This window comes from Sorex araneus, chromosome 8 (genome assembly GCF_027595985.1).
Source record: "Sorex araneus isolate mSorAra2 chromosome 8, mSorAra2.pri, whole genome shotgun sequence".
Lineage (NCBI taxonomy): Eukaryota > Metazoa > Chordata > Mammalia > Eulipotyphla > Soricidae > Sorex > Sorex araneus.
This window is the reverse complement of record NC_073309.1, coordinates 22250278-22273382: the sequence shown is the minus strand read 5'-3', so window position 1 is coordinate 22273382 and position 23105 is coordinate 22250278. Positions and strand designations below refer to the sequence as shown.

At 56.3% G+C, this 23105-nt stretch overlaps 1 protein-coding gene across 1 annotated transcript; it reads right to left on the bottom strand.

Annotated features, from left to right (window-relative positions):
• Nucleotides 1-9592: 9592 nt before the first annotated feature.
• On the bottom strand, nucleotides 9593-22633 carry CFAP20 (cilia and flagella associated protein 20). The gene is made up of 6 exons (XM_004600634.2): nucleotides 22243-22633; nucleotides 13004-13083; nucleotides 11933-12044; nucleotides 10781-10969; nucleotides 10388-10498; nucleotides 9593-10001 (listed from the first exon to the last, which is right to left on the bottom strand). Exons 1-6 carry the CDS (start codon nucleotides 22324-22326, stop codon nucleotides 9996-9998), a joined length of 582 nt encoding a protein of 193 aa, XP_004600691.1. The 5' UTR covers nucleotides 22327-22633; the 3' UTR covers nucleotides 9593-9995.
• Between the last annotated feature and the right edge of the window lie 472 nt (nucleotides 22634-23105).

The following is a 23105-nucleotide window of genomic DNA, read 5'->3' as shown; positions in this document are numbered from 1 at the left end:
CAGGGCTTACTCCTGGCTCTGCTCTCGGGCATCACGCCTGGAGGGCTCAGGGCATTATATGGGATGCCAGGGATCAAACCCTGGCATGTGCAAGCGAACACCCTCCCCGCTGTCCTATGCCCCCGCCCCCTGCCTGTGTCTGTCTTCTTGTTTGTTTGTTTGTTTGTTTGTTTTTTTGGCTTTTTGGGTCACACCCAGCGATGCACAGGGGTTACTCCTGGTCTGCACTCAGGAATTACCCCTGGCAGTGCTCAGGGGACCATATGGGATGCTGGGATTTGAACCCGGGTCGGCCGCTTGCAAGGCAAACACCCTACCCGCTGTGCTATCGCTCCAGCCCCTCTGTCTCGTTTTGTGGCCAGAGTCGAATCTGCTCCGGGCCTACTCCTGGCTCCGGACTCGGGGACCACATAGAGGGTCCCAGGCTGCAGCTCCTGCATCCCATCTCCCCTGGTGCCGGGCCCTGTTGTGTGCCAGGACAGAGAGTGTTCTGGAACTCTCCCTGGCCCTGCCCACCTCCACCCCACCCTCTGTGCCCGCCAGCGCCCTCGCACAGGTTAACACTGGACAGGCGAGTGACTCCCCGAACCCCCGTCCTTCTGGAAGCCCCCCCAACCTGTGGACCCAGCCCTGCCTCGGCCCCGTGCCCCACTGTGCTGGCAGACTGTGGGTTCCCATCAGAGAGCCTGCGGGAGCCGTGGCTGGGGCCGCCCACGCCTGTGTCTGGGGGCGGGCTCCAGTCTGTCTGCAAGGGGGGCTTACTCCGGTGCAGCTTCATTTCTGGTTCTGGGGTCACTCCCGGCAGTGCCGGGGGCTACTCTCACTCTGTGATTGGGGGTTGCTCCTGGAGGTGCTTGGCGGGGGGCTAACAGGAGCTGGGGGTCAAACCCAGCCTTTGAGCATCCCCTGGGCCCTGAGAGCTGCGCCTAAGATCACCCCATGTCTCCCTCACCTGCACCGAGGAAACACCCCGCTGGCCCGCCCCTGGTGGGGGCACTGCTGACTCGTGGTGCCCAGGTGGCAGCTGCCTGTGCCTGTCGTCGTGCCCCGATGCCCTCTCCTCTGTGGGCACTGGTGGGTGTATGTGCCGGGCTGGGCGGTCACTGAGTAGATACTGGTCTACACTGGCATAGACTGGCCTAGCGTTGGCTTTGTTTGTTCTGCTTTGGGGCCACACCTGGCTGTGTTCAGGGCTTCCTCCTGGCTCTGGGCTCAGGAAATCAGACCCAGGTCAGGCGCCCTCCCTGCTGGGCTGTTGCGATACCTCTTTACGCTCACTTGCAGTCCACGTCTCTACAATTCAGAAATACGGTGGGTCTCAGAGAGAGAATCAGGACGCGGGGCCAGGGCGATTGACAGTGGGCGGGACGCTCTCCTCGCACGTGGCCAACCCGATTCAATCCTATGGGGTCTCGAACACCACCAGAAGTGATCCCTGAGTGCAAAGGCAGGAGGAAGCCCTGAGCAGTGCCAGGAGTGATCCAAAACCAGAGAGAGAGAGAGAGGGAGAGAGAGGAGAGCAAGAGAAAGGAGAGAGGGAGAGAGAAGAGAGAGAAAGGAGAGAGAGAAAGGAGAGAGGGAGAGAGAAAGGAAAGAGGGAGAGAGAGAAAGGAGAGTGAGAAAGGAGAGAAAGGAGAGAGGGAGAGAGAAAGGAGAGAGGGAGAGAGGGAGGGAGGGAGGGGAAGGACTGAATGGTAGCAAGTGATCAGGAGTGCATCTCACTCCCCAGACCCCAGGTCTATGCCAGCGCTTAGGATGCACTTAGGATGGGGTGGGGGGGCGGTGCAAGCAGAGGGGAGCGGAACCTGGGTGGATGCGTGGATGAACCTGGGTGGATGCGTGGATTCGAGTGATTGACAAGCACTTGCTTTATAAATGAAGGAACTGCAAGTCCTGGAGGTCACAGGCAGCAGAGCCTGCTTCCGCTTCCTTTAGTGGCCAGATAAAAAGAGTCCAAGTCCTCCTCTCTTCCTAGGCAAGGGTTGAGGGGAGACGGGATGAGGCAGCGGAAACTCTCCCAGACGCAGGCAGAACCCACCCCTCAACAGCACGGTGCGAGATGGGGGTGTCTCGGGGACTGCCAGCCCCGCCCACTGCCTTGACGGCTGGGAGTCGGGGCTCCAGTGGGGGCCCAGGGCAGCACCACGCCCAGAGCTGACCGCTGACCAGTGCAGTGGGCCTTGTAGCGGAACGCTGCCAGCCAGCGCCATCAGACCTTCGGAGAGAACCCCCCTCCCCTGCCACCCCCCTGCCCGCCCACCAGTGAGGAGAAAGGGGGTCTTTATGCCGTGTCCCCCAGCCCCCTACAATGCCCGCTGCTGAAAGGACCCTTTGTGATGCCTCCCCGAGGGGGGGTGGCGACCGGCAGCTGTGGGGGGCTGGTGTGAGTGAGGGTCACAGCCTCTGGGCTCAGGGACCGGGGGCCAGGGCCAGCTGGGAAAGGACCCTCCACGCCCCCCCCCGCCCGCCTCCTGCACCCCAGCCCGCACTCCTGCCTGGCCCCCTGCCTACTCCCAGCTGCTGGCCCCTTCCTTGTCTGGGTCTTCCTCATTCCCAGGAATGAGGAAGGACGAGGCTGGACGAGGCCGTGTCTCCGCCTGGGCGCTGAGGGATGGCTCCCGGTCTGCTGAGGAAAGGGGGGATCCCAGCCACCTGCCCCCACTGGAACTAGCCAGGGACACATGTGGGGACCTCCCAGGGCAGCTGTACACACAAGATCCCCCCAGAGCTAGATTCAGCCTTGGGGAATGTTCTGGAAGGGGGTGTCCTTTGGAGGCAGCTCCGGGATGTGGGGGACCCCGTGGCACCCTGGCAGGTCAGAGGGGACTCCAGTGCCCTCCGAGAGAGCCCTTCCCTCTGAACAGGGGAGCAGGGGCCTGGCTCCCCCCTGTAACCCATTTGCTCCTTTGGCAGGAACCCCCCGGGCCCCCAACCCCAGCTGTGTACCCGCGTGCGTGTGAGAGCGGAGCCCAGAGGCGGGAACTGAGCGCTGCTCACCGGCCGACGGACCGAGTACAACCTTTGCTCGCCCGTGAGCAGGCGCGGGTGTGTTTGCTGGGGGCCGGGCTGACACAAGGGGTCAACGACTAGCAGCCGCCGTCCCCCGAGCAGGGGTGGGGGGGTCTGGGAGGGGACCACCCCCTGAGCCACTGGGCGTGGCTCCCGGGTCACAGCGTGCTCCAGGGGGGAGCAGGTGCCGTGGTCCCCCGGCTCCGCACCATCTTCACAAGGGAAGCATTTTCCACGAGAAAACAAGTTTTTGGGGTCTCCCTCTCGGTCAGCAGCCCTCACCCTCGCCGCCCCGTCTCCAGTGTCACAGTTCTAGATGTGGGAGTGCAGGGGGCCTGCTCTCTGACGGCACACAGCCCAGGGACGCCTCCCACCTCCCTGCGTTTCCGGGAGCTTCGGTCTGCGATCCCGTCCCTCCCGGGGTTCCCGTCTGTGGTCACACACACAGCCCTGCCCGGCGGGGACGTGATGTGGAGGAGACGGGGACAGGCCAGTCACCGGGATGTGGCAAGGCGACTGCCCCATGCTGGGGTCTGCCCCGAACACTCCCAGCTGCACCAGACGTGACCCCAAAGGAAGCAGCTCTGGGAGCCAGGATGGGCCGCAAGGGCCTCTCACCCCGTGGGCCCCACTGACTCGCAGGGGATCCTGCTCGGGCCACACCCCCTTTACCTGTGGAAGTGCCTCGAAGAGCGGAGGGGCACGGAGGGGCCGAGAGACGGACATAAATCTGGTCAGCCTGGCTTGGCCCGACCCGGGCTTCCTAGCACCCCCTGGCCCGGCTTGGCGGGAGTGGAGGATAGCCTGCCCCCTGCACCGGTGAGAGCTCGGCTCCCGGGGCGGGAGTCACAAAAAGACAGAAAAACAAACAACAAACAAACAAACAAAGCTGGAGCATAGTCCAGTGGGTAGGGCGCTTGCCTTGCACACAGCGAACCCGGGTTTGAGCCTCAGCATCACACACCATCCCCCCGAGCACCGCCAGGAGTCATGGTCGGTGTGTGGACCCAAAACCAAAATAACAACAACAAAACACACCAACAGAGTCTCCTCCTGGGGGCTGCGGGGGGTCCCCCAGGGAGTCTGTGCTTGAAGGGAGCCCTTGGGAAGCACAGGCCCGCTGGGGTTTGGAAGGCGGCTGGGGACGGCCCCTTGGCAACTGTGAGGCGGCTCAAGCAGGCCTCAGGGACATCTCTCCGCCACACGGACGCCCAGAGGCCACTCCACAGAGGGCAGCGCTGGGGCCATACCCCGGCCTGGGAGAATCGCCAGGGCCCCACCTCGTCCCAGTGATCTCTGGTGCCAGCGGCGGGGCCCGGCTCCCTCGCCCTCCGACCAGGGCTTCCTTCCCAGGCCCCTCCCGGCACCCTGCTTTGCTTGCCCCGGCGCCTTGGATACCAAGGGGCACCGTTTCCCTGCCGCAGCCTGAGGGCCTGGGCCCACGTCTTGGGGCTCGGTGCTCTCCGGGGTTCTGCAGAGACAGAGCTGGCAGCCACTGTCCAGGATTCCGCAGGACACAGCGTCAGGTCTTCGTGGGCGAGGAGGCGTGGCTACGGGAGCTGTGTCGGATTCGGTGCTCCAGGCCTTTCTTGGCCCCGGCGTCCAGCCTGTGTCACAGCCCTCTGCTGTGGAGCAGAGACCCTCACACCCATTGGGGGAGAGACCGGCCCTCTGGCTCCAGACAGAGAATCTCCATCCAGACGAGAAGTGACGCAGGACAGAGGACAGAGGAGAACAGAGAGGAGGACAGACGCTTCGGGGAAGAGACTTTCAACATCAGAATCACAAACGTGGGCCGAGGCAATAGTACAGCGGGTAGGGTGGTGTTGGCCTTGTACGTGGCCGACCCGGGTTCGATCCCCAGCATCCTCTAGGGTCCTCTGTGCACCACAAGGAGTGATTCCTGAGTGCAGAGCCAGGAGTAACCCCTGAGCATTGCTGTGTGTGACCAAAACCCAAAACAAAAATAAAAATCACAAATGTTAGAGGTTTGGAGTGATAGCACAGCCAGTCGGGTGTTTGCCTGGCATGCGATAGACCCGGGTAACCCCAGCATCCCAATATGGTTCCCTGAGCACTGCCAGGAGTGATTCCTGAGCACAGAGCCAGGAGTAACCCCTGAGCACCGCTGGGTGGATACCAAACCAAACCAAAACAAGAAAAAAAAATCACAAATGTTAACAAGATAATACAAAAAAAATCACAAATATTAACGAGATCATAGCCATGTTAACTAAACTATAATAAAAGAGCAAGAGAAAGAGTATACATTCAAATAACCCATACCGGTCTGGAGCGATAGTGCAGTAGATAGGGTGTTTGCCTTGCATGCGGCTGATACTGGGTTCGATCCCCAGTATCCCATATGGTCCTCAAAGCAGCACCAGGAGTAATTACTGAGTGCAGAGCCAGGAGTAACCCCTGAGCATTGCGGGGTGTGACCCAAAAAGCAAAAACAAACAAACAGACAAATAACCTACATCCCAGGAATCTTTTTTTTTTTGAGGTGGGAGGCACAGGGCCACACCTCGCAGTACTCAGAGTGCTGTGCTCTGCTCACCTGGCTCTGTGCTCAGAGTAATACCTGGTGGCGTGTGGGGGACCATATAGTGTGTGCCCCATCCCTTATAATTCGTTCTCTCCTTTCCTAGAAATAGAATCTTGACTTGTAGTTTTCCTTTTCTATTACAGCCATATGGTTCCTTTTGTCTCTTCTCATTGCTGTGTAATATTCCAGTATGTAAAGCAGTGATCTCACCCACTGCGCTTGGGCCCCTGTTCCAGCCCAGCTCGGAGATCAGTTTCCCTTTTGAGCCTCAGTCTAATTTCGCTAAGGAGTAAGCGCTGGTCAAAGAAGTTGAGTGACTTAGGTGTGGACCAGGAAACACCTGAGTCAGACACGGGGCCGCCCTGGGTGAGTGTCATAGCCCCACGCCTTGCTTCTCTGTAAAATGAGACTAACAGTGCCTGCCTTGATGTTGTGATCACTCAATAAAACAAATACAAGCCCTCAGAACTTTGCTGGCCCACTCGGAGACACCCAGGCGAGGGCTGGGCTCTGGGGGCTGTGGTGTCACTGGCCTCGTGTGGTTTGAATGGACCACGAGCGTGTGCGCTTTAAGACATGGAGCCCAGCGGGAAGGCACACACTGCCCCTGTGTGAGTCCATGGGTTTGCTCCCCCCGCACACGCATCACACATCACAGACTCACACATGCACTCACACTCGTGTACACACACTCACCTACTCACATACACACCCTCATACACATCTCCTATACACACGCACTCACACATACACACCCTCACACACGTGCACTCACACTCGTGTACACACACCTACTCACATACACACCCTCATACACATCTCCCATACACACGCACTCACACATACACACCCTCACACACATGCACTCACACTCGTGTACACACACCTACTCACATACACACCCTCATACACATCTTCCATACACACGCACTCACACATACGCACCCTCACACATACCCACATACACACCCTCACACACACTCATACTCACACATACATTCACACACATTCTCTCGCACACTCATACACACACACATGGATGCACACCAACACACTCAGACACTGACACACCGACTCACACGCACAAACCCCTGCCCCACAGGTTTCTGCCCTGGGCCTCCGGTTCCGGCATCCGCTTGTGTCTGACCGGAAGTGATGAGCCGAGCAAGTGCTCCCACACAGGGCCGAGAAGGCTCTGGTCCTTGTGCTCCCCTCAGCAGCCAGACCCGGGGGCAGGCAGGTCCCACACAGCAGTCCTGGGCTTTGCAACTGCCACCGTCAGGCACTGGGGCCACATCCCCCCATCACTGCTGAGGGACCAGCCGTCACTCCCTGGGTCTCAGTGTTGCCGTCAATAAAACGGGCCATGAGGGGGCTGGCGTCCTGCTGTCCCAGGGCCTGGCCGAAGGCTGCTGGTGTGCCGAGTCGGTGGCCCAGTGGCCCCCCACTGAGCCTGCTGGGATCACCAGCCCAAGGGACAGGGCAGCCCGTCCCCCCAGGCTCTGCTGCCCGCCCAGCCCCACCATCCGCTCCCTCGGGCCCCTGCTCCGAGAGGGGCCTCTAGCCCAGCAGCTCCCTTCCCTGCCGTCTTCCCTGGGCTCAGGTGATGCCGTCATCTTCCCGGTGAGCCCGAGAGTGGGGGGCCAGGGGCCCTGCTGTCACCGGCGGTGCCACTATGCAGCTGGCCGGGAGCCAGCTTAGATAATCCGGCCCGCGCCCTCCTCGCCCCCTCACTTCCTCTCCCGGGGCTATAAGGGGCGTCGGGCATCCACAGCTGCGGCCCTCCCGGGCCTGGAGAGCGGTGAGGTCATCCCCCTGCACAGCCTGGCGGGTGCCTGGGGAGAAAGGGGCTCTGTGTGGGGGAGCGCGCGTCCTCTGCCCTTCCGGGAGGGCCGCGCTGCTGTCCAGGAACCCCATGCAGACCGAAGTGAGCCTGGATTTCCCGAGTCCACAAAAGCCGCTTTCATCCCACGGCCGGGTCTCTGGAGACGGAGGGAAAGACTTCACCACGGCGAGGCCGGAGACCGCTGAACTCACCCTTCCTGGATCTGAGACCCCCAGAGTGTGGGCAGCGCCTGCCAGGAGTCACTCACAGGCCCAAGGAGGCAGAAATGGGCTCCAGCGGGAGCCCCGGGAGTCCAGGAAGAGCAGGCCTCACGCGGACTGAGGGGTGCTCAGTGGCGTGGAGTGGCAGCGCAAGACCCCCGGCAGAGGCAACTCCTGCCTGGTCCTCCGCAGGAAGAGGAAGGGGAGGGGAAATGTCGTCGTGACCCAGCCCGCCCAAGTGTCGGGCACGGAATGACCAAGGAGTCCCCGAGTCACGCTAAGGGACTAAGGGAGCCGTGGGGCCCCTTCTTGCCCTCCCCAGCGCATAGCTTCCTCGAAGACCCAGGAGTTCTGACCAAATCAGCGCCATGTGGACTGGACCTGGCCCCCAGCAGCCAGTGTCCAGTGTCCCCACTGGAACCCAACCCCACCCAACAACAGGCCTGGGCAGGGCGTCTAGAAGGCTCCTCTCCAACTCTGAATGTTTTTATTAGTACAACCTTGTAAGGGGCGAGAGGGAGAGAGAGAGAGAGAGAGAGAGAGAGAGAGAGAGAGAGAGAGAGAGGGAGAGAGAGAGAGAGAGAGAGAGAGAGAGAGAGAGAGAGAGGGAGGGAGGGAGAGAGAGAGAGAGGGAGAGAGAGAGAGAGAGAGAGAGAGAGGGAGAGAGGGAGGGAGAGAGAGAGGGAGGGAGAGAGGGAGAGGGAGAGAGAGAGGGAGAGAGAAGGCACCTTGTAGCTTAAACAGAAGTGCGGCCTTTCAAAGACCGTACAGTAACAGGTACAGCAATGACACACAGATGTTCTCCCCAGGTGGTGCTCAGTACTGGCCTGTGTGCCTTCCAGTTCTAGCTTCACCTCCATATGCTCCTGTCTGCCCCCTAACTGGCCCCTGCAGAATGTTCCAGAGCTGCAGCCACAGGAGGTTCACTGCAGCCTGTCCAGCTTGTCCTGCCCCAGCCCAGTGTCTGCCTAGAGTGCGGCTAGGCCAAGCGGAGGACGGCTTCAAGGTCTCTCATGAGCGATCCTAGTGTTCAGAGAAACGGTCTTTCCTCTCTGTACTTAGCTCAAGGCAAGTATTTCATCTGGTGGCAAGGAGGGAAATGGGGGTCAGTTCCGACGCTGAGGTCCCTGGAGGTGCTGGCTATACAATGCAGTTCCTTCCTAAAGTGCTTACGAGCAATCTGGACTAAGACTTGTCTCAGATTTCGCTCAGGCCCCAAGAGCCAGGTGCTGCTATGGCCAGACACTGCTCGTGTGTTTTTCCTTTTAGTTTGTCTTGGAATTTGTTCCAGATCGATACCTCTGGACTGGTTTTGCTCCGTAAGTGCTCACTGCAAGCTATGAATGAGCGCATCCAGTGTTTTTTGAAGGTTCCTTTTCGTGTCGCCAAGGAGAGAAATATCATTAGAAGTGGCTCCAAGGGCAGGAGCGCTCTGCCTTGTGTGCGTGGAGCCCACCGCTAGATCTCTAGCCCTGTCTGGCCCCCTGAGCACTTCTGGACACCAGCCCTCCCCCCCACCAGGCCCAAGGAGCAAACTGCGGGCCTGGCGATGCAGTGATCCCCAGGAGTCCCAGCACCGCAGGAGGCTTCCTGCCAAACCCAGTGGGAAAGAGGAGAGAAACCCTGGGGGCCCGGCGGCTGGCTGAAGCGGAACAGCACACACAGGTATGGTTTAGAAAAACAAAACAGACAAGGGGCTCCACGGAGTGATAGTACAGCAGGTGGGGCATGTACCCGGCACACGGCTGACTCAGGTTCGATCCCCGGCACTCCCTATGGCAGAGTGGTCCTTGAGTGCTCGAATGATCCTTGAGCACAGAGCCAAGAGTGGGTCCTGAGCATCGCTGAATATGGCACCCCCCACCCCCCACCCCCAAAAAAAAACACCTACACAAACTGGGCGTGGTTCCGAGGCAGAGTGCCTGAGCTAGTACGTGTGAGGCCAGGATTTGCAAACCACGACTGAAAAGACACAGACTGAGAGCAATGTACAAACCAAGAATAGAACATTTTATTCATTTCTGGATCATGAGTATCACACAGCACATACATATACTTAGAGAATATAGAAAACAAAGAACCATAGAAAGAAATATTGGTCTGAAATTGCCTGTGGGAGATCCTGAGATCTGCAGGATCGTGGATGGGCCTCGCACCTCTCGGGGCGGGCGGCAAGATGAACCCCGGCGGTCACCTAGAGGGGGACGGCAGTCCCCCGCTGGACGCACAGTGCACTGTGACCGGCATCCGCCACGAGGGACACCACGTTGTAGATAAAAGAGCCATAGCACAGTGAGCAAATATAAATATTTGGTTTTTGCATTGTCCTCCAGACAGTTTCCTTTTAAACTAAGAGTCACATCCAGGGTCTATCCCTTGAGTCGCGGTTCAGTTATTGCTGGAAGGAAAACAACAGGAAAGAGGCATTACTCTGAGCCCTGAGAACTGAGATGGCCGGTGTCCCTGAGCCTCCCTCTGTGCCACAGTGGGGACACGCCAGCAGACGGGCCCGGAGCATTTGCCGCCGTGCCAGAGGCCTTAGATAATGGGCTGAGGGTGACCTGGGCCAGAGGCGGCTCCGGGGAGCGAACGCTGGCACTCCCGAGGGAGACCGGGGGCTGGGGCCCCTCATGAAGGCGGAAAGAGCAGGAACAGAACAATTCACTGGCTCATTCCTGGTTCCAGACCGACGGGGCAAGGAGAAGTGGTCACTGTGTTGAGGGAAAGCGGCTCAGGGCTGCCCCTCCCGCCCCCACCCTGCCGGCCCTGAGGAAGCCGCCTCACCTTCGCCTTGTTCTGAACTGGGAGATAGAGTTTGAACTCTGCTGGCAGCTCGTCCTCTGAATAGAGTCTGTCTGAGAAGTAAACCCGTCGGATCCGGCAGTTAGCGTGGATCTGCGGATGCAACACTGGCTCTGAGAGGCCGAAACGACTGTCCAGGATCCCCCAGAGCCCCCCTGGACGTGCTGCTGAAGCCCCATGTCCCTGGCAGGCTCTGGGAATTGTACTGCTCCGTTCTACAGCATCTTGTCTGGGGGCTCCTGGAGGTCAAAGGGCCCTGGACGGTGACTCAGAATCCTGCTCTCAAGCAGAGCCCTCCACTGTTCTGTCCCGCGGGCTGCCTGCCAGCCTGTGCCAGAATGAGAAACACCCCCCTCCCAGCGGGGGTCCCCGCACCTGCACCCTGAGGGTCTCGATGTAATTCGTGCCGTAAGCCCGCCGCGTGAAGTCCGACAGGTTGAACTGGATCTGGTTCCAGCCGTCGTCCAGGCGCATGGGCATGGTGCAGATGAAGGGCTTCACGCGCGTGGTGCTCTGGTAGTTGCTGGCCCGGAACCGCCGGCGCACGTTCTTGTCATCCAGCACCTGCAGGGCACAGGGCAGAGCCACCTGCACTCGGGCTCGGAAGCGGCACACAGGCGTAAGAGCAGGGCTGAGCTCCCACAGCCTCGTTCCCAAGGCCGAGACCCGGGGGGAGCACACAGACCCGACACAGGCCGCACGGGCTGCAGATGGCCCGGAAGCAGCCAGTTTATCTGTTTGTTGCCAAGACAACACCAGCTGCCCTAGGCACATGACACACCGTGCAGGCACGCAGACCACAGAATGATTTCATGAACTTTCTTCCCTCTGGAAAAGTGAAAGTCTGGGCCACAAATAGTACAGGTAGGGTGCCTGCTGTGCACCCAGTTTGACCCCTGGAATCCCATACGGCCCCGCCCCGTAAGCACCACTAGAAGTAATCCCTGAGCACTGCTGGGTGTGGACCCCAGTCACATCAAAACAAAACAAAAACAAACAAAAAAAGCAAAAATTCTAGAATAAGAACAACAAAAGCCAGAATCCAACAGTTTCTCTCCAGAGGACACTGCTCTAGCCCTTAAGTGTTAAAAGCTTGTGATTGCTGATTAGATTTTCTATGTGCTATTTCTTCTACAACCGGACATGCAGGGGCTGGAGAAAGAGCACAGCAAGGAAGACAGTTCTTGCATGCGACTGACCCAAGGTCACTCCCCATGGGATTCTCTGAGTGCAGAGCAAGAAGCAGACCTTGAGCCCTGCTGGGTATGGCCCCAAATTCAAGGTGCCAACCTGCTCTGTTCCCCCACCCCCCACCCCTGAAAAACAAAATAAATCAACAAAGCCCTGGCATTACTTCTAGTACTAAATGTACAACATAGTAACCAGGACTGCTCCAAGCATGTAACAGCCACAGGAAAGAACACATACAAAAGGGTGAGACACTTTGTAGGGCCACTTTTCCTTTGTAAATCAGCAGGACTTCTTGGGGATAGCCAAGAGCTTACACACTCACAGGTACAAGCTTACCTGTACTTCAAAAGTAAAATATTTTTTCAAGTTTTTGATAATCATGACCAGGAAGGGAAGTTTAATGCCCAGTGTCTTCTTTGGGTCTGCAGGACACGTGATATATGTGGTACTGTCAAGAGAGGAAAGGCCAATAAACACCACTCTTGTCGTTTCCTTTGGGCACAAAAATAACACAGAATCCAAGAAAATGAGTTGGGGGGTGGAGGGCGAATGGAGAGATAGTACAGCGGGTAGGGTGCTGGCCTTGCATTCAGCCAACCTGGGTTCGATCCCTGGCATCCAATATGGTGCCCTGAACATGGCCAGGAGTAATTCCTGAGTGCAGAGCCAGGAGTAACCCCTGAGCATCACCAAGTATGGCCCAAAACCAAAATAAAAAAATCCGAAACAACAGAAAAAGAAAACTGAAGGCAAATTTGAAAGATACAGATAAATCATCCAGTGACCCCTCAACTCTTAAGTCAGCTGATACTTAAAAAAAAATTCTGGATTCTACAACATCCTATTTTTTTGTTTGTTTGCTTTGGTTTTTGGGCCATACCCGGCTGTGCTCAGGCCTTACTCCTGGCTCTCTGCTCAGGGATCACTCCTTGTAGTGCTTGGGGGATCCTACAGGGTTCCGGGGATTGAACCTGGGTTGGCCACATGCAAGGCAAGAGCCCTACCTGCTGTGCTATTCTCCAGTCTCAAGACCCTAAATTTAGAGCTCAACACAGGACCAGACCAGTAAAATATATGAAAAGCAAAGTCGGACCGTGGCCGGAGCGACAGCACAGCGGGCAGGTTGTTTGCCTTGCACGCCGCCCGCCAACCCAGGTCTGATCCCCAGCACCACGTAAGGTTCCCCGAGACGTCCAACATAACATAGCGTTACGTGCCAAGCAGGTTCTAAGTGCTTTGGACACATTCACCTATTTAATCTTCCCAACAACCCATTTTTTGGGCAGGAAATGGAGGCCTGGGGATGAAGGAAGCTCTAACTCCCAGGGTCACTGCGCTGTAGACTAACTCTGGCCCCGCCTCTCCGAGACACCTGCCTCCCTGTGGGAGAACAGTGTGGCGACCTACCTGACATTGGTCCCTTCAATCTCTAACACCAACGACTGGATGTCATTATCAGTGATTCTTTTGATGTGGCCATTCCGTACCTTTAAGGAAAAAAATTAAATTGATTAGTATTGAAATTTTTGGCAATAATTTTGAGATTTCGAAGGTCCCTTTCCCTAAGGGGCCACTTAAGGAAAAGCCCAGGGTCTAGCACAGAAGTCAGACAGGGTACGATGAAGCTAATCGCCCAGGATGGAACTGCAAATGATCTGGTGATGTGTGCATCAGAAAGTTTCTTCCTGGGACAACTCAAATCAGATGCAGCGTGGCTACGCAGCGCGTGCTGTAGACAGACACCCGGACACACTCTCCCACTGGGCCCGAGAGCCCAGACTGTCGCACTCTGCAGCTGTGGCCCCCGACACCGAGCGCAAATGCCAGCGCCCACGGCGGACGCGGGAGAGCAAGCAGGCTTCCCGCCGCTCACGCCAGCTCAGCCTTCACGCTGCAGCACGGGCTGTGCCAGCGGCAGGTCAGGTTCAGCGGGGGCACTGCGTGCTACGGGGCACTCCAAGGCAGAGGCAGCCCCTGAGCACTGCTGGGTGTGACCACCCCGAGCCCCAGGCAACACACACACAACGCAGGGAGGCAGTGCTGCGGGCCGCTGAGGAAGGAGGAGGAGGCCTGAAAGCCCGAGTCCCTCGAACGCTTCCTTATGCTGCCCCCAAGCTTCATGTAGGAATCCAGCCCAACGGGCCACCGTGCAGACTCGGCTAGCATTTCTAGCTCGTACTGACGTCTCTTCTCTGGCTTAATCTGGCTTCTACAGCCCAGACGACATAATACAACATTCATCCTACATATGTGTGAGGTCCATGATGCAAGAGTCAACATTCTTTTTTGAAAACAATGTATGTGTGTATAAGTGTGTGTGTGTGATTTTTAATTTCCCCTTTCCTTTCCTTTGTGTTCTTTCTGTGATGACCAGGAGTCATACACTTGGTATCAACAGTCACAAGTCACACACTTCATTTTACTGTGGTACACACGCTGGGGCTCAGTGCTCACACGCTTAACTAATTCTCACACACGTGGCTGAGATCGGGGAACTCGCCCCGAGATCTACCCAATATACTCCCAGGCACGAGGGCAGGCTGAGGCTGGCCTTGGGCACACAGGGCAGGCCCTCCGTCACTGGCCCGGCCCTGGCCCCCAGGAATCAAGGCAATATGCGGTTTTTTCTTTCAAAACATTTAGGAAGGCCTGAGAGATAGTGTGGCGGGTTAGACACTGGCCTTTCACATGGCTGCCTGGGTTCGATCCCCAGCGTCCCATACAGTCCCTGAGCATTGCAGGAGTGATCCCTGCATGCAAAGCCAGGAGTAACCCCTGAGCACCTTCGATTGTAGCCCCAAAGCCAAAACCAAAGCAAAGCCCCCAAAACCCCGCAACAAAGAGAGCAAATCTCTCCCAGCATTGGATTCTTAAGCGTCTTAATGCAGAGAGCAGCGACACGGGGGCACTTCTGGGGCGGGGCTATACTATCGGAACGGAAGTATGAACACTTGGAAATGGTGGACGGGGTTCGAACCAGAGGGATGGGAAGGACAAGTATGGTCCTTTCCTGAGGGCAAACACTGCACTGCCGTCCTGCTTGGCAGGTCACCTGGCTTTCCCCGTGTCGGGGAGAGTGGGTGAGGGCGCCCAGCAGAGATGTCACTAAGCGGCATCTGTCTCTGCACTCAGGCATCCATCCTCGTGTGCTCGCTGCTCCCCGTGACGTCTGATACCATGGCCCCTTTTCTTCCCACACGACCAAGTGGGTCTTGTCTCCTCAAAGGAGCTCTGCCTCACAGTAGGGAACCAGTGTGAGGCCCCGTTTGTCCCTTCCACAATGCTTAGTACTGTGCTAGGCATAAACTAAGCCTTCAAATATTTGCTGATTTCTGAAATCTTTCGCCCCAAGAGCTGGCATAGTTAAACAAGTTCGAGGAGGATTAAAAAAAAAAAAAAATCCCAGATAACCTACCCACCACAGACTGTTTAGGAAGCCCAAGATCCCGGGGTAGGTCGCAAAGCTGAGGAGGCAGGGAGCTTGAAAACTGCTGAAAATTTCCCGTGCACCGTCCCTCGGTGCCTCCGAGGGCACTCCTGGTAGGACGCGGGGCGGGTGACCTCGCCAGTGGAGCGGTTCTTAGGGTCTCCAGACCCACGCTTCCCAACCAGAGCTGGCAACACCCGATGCCCTCCTGCTCTGAATTCTGGGCTTCTTTCCAAGGGGCTTAAGAGCACATGCCAGCACTGCCCACCTCATTCCCCGACCAGAGCGGCAATATCCTTTGTCTACGGGCTGGTCCACAGCTGCTGTGCGAAAGCAGGCAAGCTCTCAGGGCAGGAGGAATCAGGCAACAAGTTATTTCCAGGTAATGCAATACAGTCACCTAGATAAGCGCTACAAGTACCCTAAGAGGAAGCAACAGCAATTCGTAACGTACCACTAGTTAGTCTGCATCATGTGACTTCATGCTTTCTTCACACGGTACCTAGTACAACAATCAAACACGGTCACAAGGAAAGACCAAGTAATTAACTCAAGGACTATAGCCAAGAGGCAACAGGTACGGTTGCCCACTCTGTCCGAAGGCACGACCTCAAATGTTAGACCCCCAAAGTCTCTCATTCCAGAGTCAACAAGGAGACCCCCTCAACTCAGCTCCAGGAAGGCCTGCGGCACGTCACGGGAGGAAGTGCTCAGAAACGGGCCTCCTGCCCAGCTGCAGGTTTCCCGCAGCCTCTCGGCCCGCCAAGCCCATGGACCACGTGCCATAGGCCATACACAGCGACGGCGAGAACAGATGTGGGGATGCCCAGGCCTCCGAACCCCGAGGTCGGACAACTCTCGGCGGGCCTCACAATCATTTTCTAAGGGGAGATTACTCTCAAGGGCGATACCAGAGCGGACAGTACCGCAGGCAGAGCGTTTGTCTTACACGCACCCAACCCAAGTTCCATCCCCGGAACCACATATGGTCCCTGGAGCATGGCCAGGAGACCCCTGAGCCCCGAGCCAGGAGTAAGCCCTGAGCAACACTGGGGGTGATCCAAAAGCTAACAAATAAACCAAAAAATTACAACCCCCCCCCCCAAAAAAAAACAAAAGCAACACTAGATCACACATACTCACAAATTAACTCTTAAACGATTAACGTTTGCTTAAAGCAAGAGGTTCCTGCTGGAAATGGCGGAAAGGGAAATGTTTTCCAGGGCATGTCCACAGCATCTCAGGTTGTTTTCTTTCCAGACTCTCCTTCCCTCCCCCTTCCCTATGTTGTGCAGTGGCTGTGACAGGAAGCGGTGCACTCTACACAGGACACATGCCTTGGCTGTGTGGGCGGAGCGGAGACGGTGCCTTTCGGCGTGGAGCTGGCGGTCCCAAAGAGCGGAGCATGCCCTCCGGTATGTGGGGGGGCAGGGCACTGATCCCCAGGCCGCACCAGCCTCAGGCCTGCAGGCTGTCCCTGGGCCCTCTCAGCATTTTAACCTCAGCATTGAGACGAGCTAAACAGAGCACTGCCCAAGGAGAAAATTCTGTCCACAATAACGAAAAGCACAAATACCCCCGTATCACAAGTTGCCAGAGCTTTGAAATCAAATAGTGTTATTTGCGGGGGAGGTGTCACACCGGGCAATGCTCAAGGGTCACTCCTGCCTCCATGCTCAGGAATTACTCCTGGAGGTGCTCGGAGGACCATATGGGATGCCAGGGATCAAACCCGGGTCAGCTGCGTCACTGTACTATCGCTCCTGGCCTCAAACTAATTTTTAAGTGAATGACTACTTTTCTCCTCTGTGAACTTCCAAGGGCAACAAATACAAAACCACTGAGAGGAAAAAAGTGGGGTAGGATAGGTGTGCAATGAAGCAGCACACGAGTGCTTAATGGTCGGAAAACCTCCCAAGACCTTTCTCTAGGGGCTGGAGCGATAGCACAGCGGGGAGGGCGTTTGCCTTGCACGTGGCTGACCCAGGTTTGATTGCCAGCATCCCATAGGGTCCCCCAAGCACCACCAGGGGTGATTCCTGAGTGCAGAGCCAGGAGTAACCCCTAAGCACTGCCAGGTGTGACTCCAAAAAAGAAAAAGAAAGTGACAATTATTTTATTTGTTAATTCTTTTAAAAGTTCTCTCCCCCCCCACACACACAAGTCAAATCAATTTTATTTCTTCTACTTTCATGAGCTCCCTTCTCTCCCCAGGCAATGAGAGACGAGATCAGTTTTCAGGGAGCTCCAAATGCTTTTTGCAGTCGCCCTTCCAGAGTCTCACGACTGCTGGAGCAATTCAGAAAGAACACTGAACTGTTTTTCAGCGTAGGAAGAGGCTGAAATTGAGGGAGGAAAAGGCTCCTGGGACGAGGGTCTGGCCCAGGCTTTATGTATTTCTGGGAGAGCTTTAAAAAGAACACACGCGGTATCCATTCCCTCCCCCACCTCTCATTTCCGGGGCCCCACCCACCTCTCCTGGGAGACAGCTGAGCCCTAGGCCATCTGGCACCCTACTCTCATGACACGCGTCCTGCTTACATGAAGCCCTCAGGGCTGTCCCTTGCAGCAGGCAAGTTTCTGCTGCCGGCTGGCCAACCACCAGGCCGAGGGCGCCCTCTGTGGGGAGCCTGGGGCATAGCGGCCCTCGAGTCAGCCTCGTGGTGGGTCAGAGGCGTCTCTCCCGCCCGGACTCCCCAGTCAGCAGCCCTGGCTCGAGGCAAACACCAGGAAGGCCCTTGGCTAAGGGAAGCGCCGCCTGATGACAGCTGACCAGTCTCTTCCTAACCGGGCCTCGAAGGTCAACGGTAACTAAGGCCCACGCCTTCATCCAACAATCATCAGACTCACTGACCCAATTAAGTCTGAAAACACAGCTTTGCTATATTTATGTCCAAGTAAACTGGATTTTTGCAGGTGGAAACTATCAGTTTAATATGTACCGACATGGTTTCCTAATTAAAAAGATGTGGGAGTTTTTTCTTCTGGAGAAAGATTTTCGTTCATTGTTTAAATTAAAAACAGGGATTCTATAATGCTTCAACAAAAACCACCATAAAAAAAAAAGCTTCTTGGGGCTGGAGCGATAGCACAGCGGCTAGAGCATTTGCCTTGCAAGCGGCCGACCCGGGTTCAAATCCCAGCATCCCATATAGTCCCCTGAGCACCGCCAGGAATAATTCCTGAGTGCAAAGCCAGGAGTAACCCCTGTGCATCGCCGGGTGTGACCCAAAAAAGAAAAAAAAAAAAAAGCTTCCTTGGGAAGAGCAGTCACTGAAAGAAAATCAAGGTGAGAGAAAAGAAAGAGAAATTTGCATAAATTAACACTGTCATCTTCTAGATTTTTAGGACATTACCAGTAAAGGCTGGAAGGGACATGTTTCACACAGGCCAAGTGGGAATAGGAACTTTTAATGTTTTGTTTATAAACTAGAAGTGTTATTTATGCTAAGCACGAGTCCTTTAATAAATACAGTATTTGCTGTTCCCAGAAGGGAGCACTTCTCCTAAATTATTGGTATGAATATTATGAAGGTTTCTTTTAGGAAGATTACAGCCCAGCCAGAAATACTAACCTTAAAGAAATGAACTGCAAATCAGATTAGCCTGATGTGGATCAAGGAATTTCTCTGGAGGGAGAAAGGGAGAGAGGGAGAAGGGGGGAGAGAGGAAGAGGGGGAGAGAGGAAGAAGAGGAGAGAGAAAGAGGGGGAGAGAGGAAGGGAGGGAGGGAGAGAGAGAGGAAGGAGAAAGGGAGAGAGGGAAAAGGGGAGAGAAGAGGGGGAGAGAGTAAGAGAGAGAGAGAGAGAGAGAGAGAGAGAGAGAGAGAGAGAGGAAGAGCGAGAGAGAGAAAGAAGAGGAGAAGAAAGGAGAGGAGGGGAGGGGAGGCGAGGCCTGGAAACGAGGCACACCTATGGGCTTCTGGACTGGGCAAGGGCAATAACGGAATTATTCGAACTTCCCAAGTCTGCTCTTCCTGTAGCCCCAACCTTAGGTACCTGAACTCTCGACTTGGTTATATGCTCATTGACTCTTTTTTTTTTTTTTTGCTTTTTGGGTCACACCCAGCGATGCTCAGGTTATTCCTGGCTTTACACTCAGGAATCATTTCTGGCGGTGCTGGGGGACCATATGGGATGCTGGGAATCGAACCCGGGTCAGCCGCGTGCAAGGCAAACGCCCTCCCCACTGTGCTATCACTCCAGCCCCGCTCACTGACTCTTAAGCAAATCCTTCAGTGAATCTTCCCAGCCCTAAGCCACAGCTAGTGTTCCTACAGCAAAGTCCTTTCCCAGCGTCACACAGCACAGGCCCCAGGACACGCTCAGGCATCTGACGACACCGGCGCATTGGGATTTCCAGGTAAGACTCCGCAGACTGGTGGGCACCGCACAGGCAACAAGAGACTGCCATATGGTGTGAGTCACCCCACAGGAGACCTGACTTAAAGCCCCCAAGGAAACAGCGATTCTTGGTACCTGAAAGATGAAACGGGAGAGAGGGGCTGCAGACGCCCAACAGAGTCAAGCAACTGCACAAACATGACAAGCCATGCTCGTGAAAACAGAATCTGCGGTCACTACTTTTGCGAGGATGGCATTCACTCAGATTCTTAAGGAGACACAGAGCCTAAGCAGAAGCCAGACCTAATTCAGCCAAGATTCATTTTCCACAGAAAACAAATCACAGAACTTCTTTCCTTAAGCTTAGGAAGGAGACTAATGCAATTTTGCAAAGTCAAAATAATAATGAAAGAGGCTGAACAGACAGCACAGCCTCTGAGCTAATGCTCTGCAGGAAGGAGGCTGGGGTTCAATTTTTTGGCACCAGATGGCCCCAAAGCCATGTCTAGATAGATAGGACAAGATAGGACATATCCCTCCCCGCCACTAATTCTGTTCTTATCCCCTGGGAGCAGGGGAAGTATCTTCAAAGACACTTTGTCCTTTTCGAAAGACATGTCCCAAGTCTACACATAGCCAGCCGCTTAGCTGTGGATCCCTAAATCTTTGAAGTATATCAATTCCCCACCGGATTCCCAACTGGACTGGATTCCCAACACTTTCTAAGGACCTTCTGACCCAGCTGAGAAAAGGCACACATACAGCAAACCGTATGGCCCTTGCCCCAAACTTGACCTTTTCCTCCATTCCACAAACCCATCTTTAGTCTAGTCTAAATAAGAAGAGCCTTCCGGGACGAGGATTCTGCTCCAGATGAAGGTTGCCCTAGATGTGTTTCGTTTCGTCTCGGCACCCATAGGTTGCTCCACGCATGTTTTCACAGGTGCTTAGATGTCATCATGGTCCAGCCAACCTCTCGTGGCGTTGTTAAGGGACACGGAGAACCATAGTTACCCTGCTGGCATATTCTGTGTGTAAACATGTTGACTCCTCCCAAACCCAGGCACACACAGAGCAGCGAGCACGGAGGGTGGGCACCGACAGCACTGACACCTCCACCTGCCGCGCCTCCACCTTGGGGAACTCTCCCACCTGCCCAGCAAACCGGGGCGAGGTGCAGTCTCTATTTCACTGCCTAATGCAGACATTTCTGCTACAATGCAGCCTCCAAGTTCAACAGCGTCAAGGCCACGCTCCTCAGGCCTCTGGGCAGCCCAGGACCAAGCCAAGCCTCTTGGCCTTTGCCTGGAGCTTGTGGACAGAATCACTGTGAAGGAGGAGAGCCGCTCCACACGGAACTGTCATTAAGAATGAGGGGCTGGGGCCGGAGCGATAGCACAGCGGGTAGGGCGTTTGCCTTGCACGCGGCCGACCCGGGTTCGATCCCCGGCATCCCATATGGTCCCCCAAGCACTGCGAGGAGTAATTCCTGAGTGCAAAGCCAGGAGTAACCCCTGAGCATCACTGGGTGTGACCCAAAAAGCAAAAAAAAAAAAAAAAAAGAATGAGGGGCTGCTGGGGCTGGAGCAATAGCACAGCGGGGAGGGCGTTTGCCTTGCACGCGGCTGACCCGGGGTTCGATTCCCAGCATTCCATATGGTCCCCTGAGCACCACCAGGGGTAATTCCTGAGTGCAGAGCCAGGAGAAACCCCTGCGCATCACGGGGTGTGACCCAAAAAGCAAAAAAATAAATAAATAAAAAGTAAAGGAAGAATGACTTTGGAGGGACCGGAGCAAAGGTACAGTGGGGAGGGCATTTGCCTGGCATGTGGCCAACCCAGGATGATCCCCAGCATCCCATATAGTCCCCGGAGCCCACCAGGAGATCTCTGATCGCACAGCCAGGAGTAACCCCTGAGCATCTCTGGGTGTGACCCAAAAGCAAACAAATGACATTCTGAACACACCACCCTCGGACCCGTTCTGCAAACGCTCAAGCCCCCTGGGAGAGTTGGGGAGAAAGTTGCCCATCTCTCCCCCGATCTGAGTCCCCGGGTCCTCTTCAGTGGTTAAGGGGAGATGCTAGCAGACAGACTCCCAAAGTGCGGCTCTCCTAACGTACAAACTGCTTATTTAGATTATTCTACACCCATTTCTCCAAAAAACACCATTGCACACCTCTCTCCCCACTCTCGCTTAAGGAGCGCCCTCACTTTCCTTCCTGCTCCCCTTTCCCCCGAGCCCCCCCAATCAGAATGCCCACCCTCCTTTTCAAACCAGAGAGGGCGCGGGAAAACAGCTCTCAAACGGAAATAAATTAAAACAGCAACAAAAAAAGAGGGGGCGCGCGGCCCCTGCAAATGAGCGCTAGAAACAAAGTATCAAGCTGCTAAGTAACACTCGAGCCAATCCAAGTCAGCTGGATGCCCGCGGCCCTGGGTACCTAATGCCCCTCACCCCTCCGGGCAAATGCAACCGGGCACCCTCTCCTGGGGTCTGGCACGGGAGGAGGTTGGGGGCGCGCGCGGGGCCTCCGACCCCGACCGCGACCCAAGCGTGTCCCCCCCCCCCATTCTGCACTTTCCCTGGTCGGAGCGCACAGGGGGCGGCGCGCACACACGCAACGAGTCTGGGCCCGGGCCCGAGTGCCCGGGACAAAGGCCCTGTGTCCAGTGCCCCGCACCGCGCCTGGCACCGAACTCGGGGGGAAACTGCACAGGGCACTTTCAGAGGGGCAAAAAAAATAAAAAATTAAAAAAAAAAAAAGCCCCGTATTTCGGGCGAGGACGCGGGCAAAGAGCGCTCCCGCCACGGAGAAGGGAAGGCGCGGCTCCCGGGGACGCAGGGGCTGGAGGGAGCGGGCGGCCGCCGCTCACCTTCTTGTCCCAGATCTGCAAGGGCTTGCTGCCGATGCTGTAGAGGATGGAGAGGAAGCCGCTCTGGAACGTGTTCTTGAACATCTCGCCCGCGGCCTGCTGCTGCTGCTCCCCGGCCGCCGCGCCGCCGCCGGCCCGACGCGGGCGCCACGCGGGGAAGGCGGAAGCCCGGAACCGGGGTCTGAGGAAGGGACGCCGGGGCTCGTGACCCCGCGGTCCGCCACGAATGACAGCTGGCGCAGGAGGCCGGACGCCACGTCCCTGCGCTTCAGCGCCCAGGAGAACTCCAGCAAACCCACACGGAAACCACAGCAACCGCCGCCCGCGCCGCGCTCCCCCGTCTTAAAGGCTGGCGGCGGCTCGCCTGCCGCTTTCGAGGGATCCCTCCGCCCGCGGGGGCCCGCCCCCGGGGAACTCGGGGTCCAATCCCAGCACAGCTCGCACCGACTTCCGGCTCCTTCCGCCCCCTGACCCCGCCCTAGTTCCGCCTTCTGGCGCAAAGACCTCAGTTGTCAAGGGACTATTTTCCCCGCCCGTCGTCGGCCCCGAGCGGGCAAAAGGCGGAAGGAGACGGATTATAGAATGTTGTTGAAATGTGAGTGGTGTCATGGCAACGTGGACGGGGCGGGGCCAGTGACGTGACGACCGGAAGGTGGATGGGCTAGCAGGTGCTTTACCTGGCGTCCTGTAAAAATACCCAAGAGATGCTTGAGAACGGAAAGAGCAGGCTAACCAGTACTGAACACTAACTACCTGTGCCAAAGGGTCACTGGTGTATAGGATGATTTGAAGACTGTAGACCACTTTACTCATTTGTAAATTTCTCTTCAGTTGTTTCATACGGGAAATGTTACCAATCTGGC

What these genes read in the sequence shown, in the direction of transcription:
- CFAP20 (XM_004600634.2), bottom strand. Translation starts at nt 22,326, where the DNA reads ATGTTCAAGAACACGTTCCAGAGCGGCTTCCTCTCCATCCTCTACAGC. An exon ending in TGCAGATCTGGGACAAGAAG is followed by an intron (nt 13,084 to 22,242) that starts GTGAGCGGCGGC and finishes TTTTCCTTAAAG; the next exon opens with GTACGGAATGGCCACATCAA. An exon ending in ATTGAAGGGACCAATGTCAG is followed by an intron (nt 12,045 to 13,003) that starts GTAGGTCGCCAC and finishes CTCTCTTGACAG; the next exon opens with TACCACATATATCACGTGTC.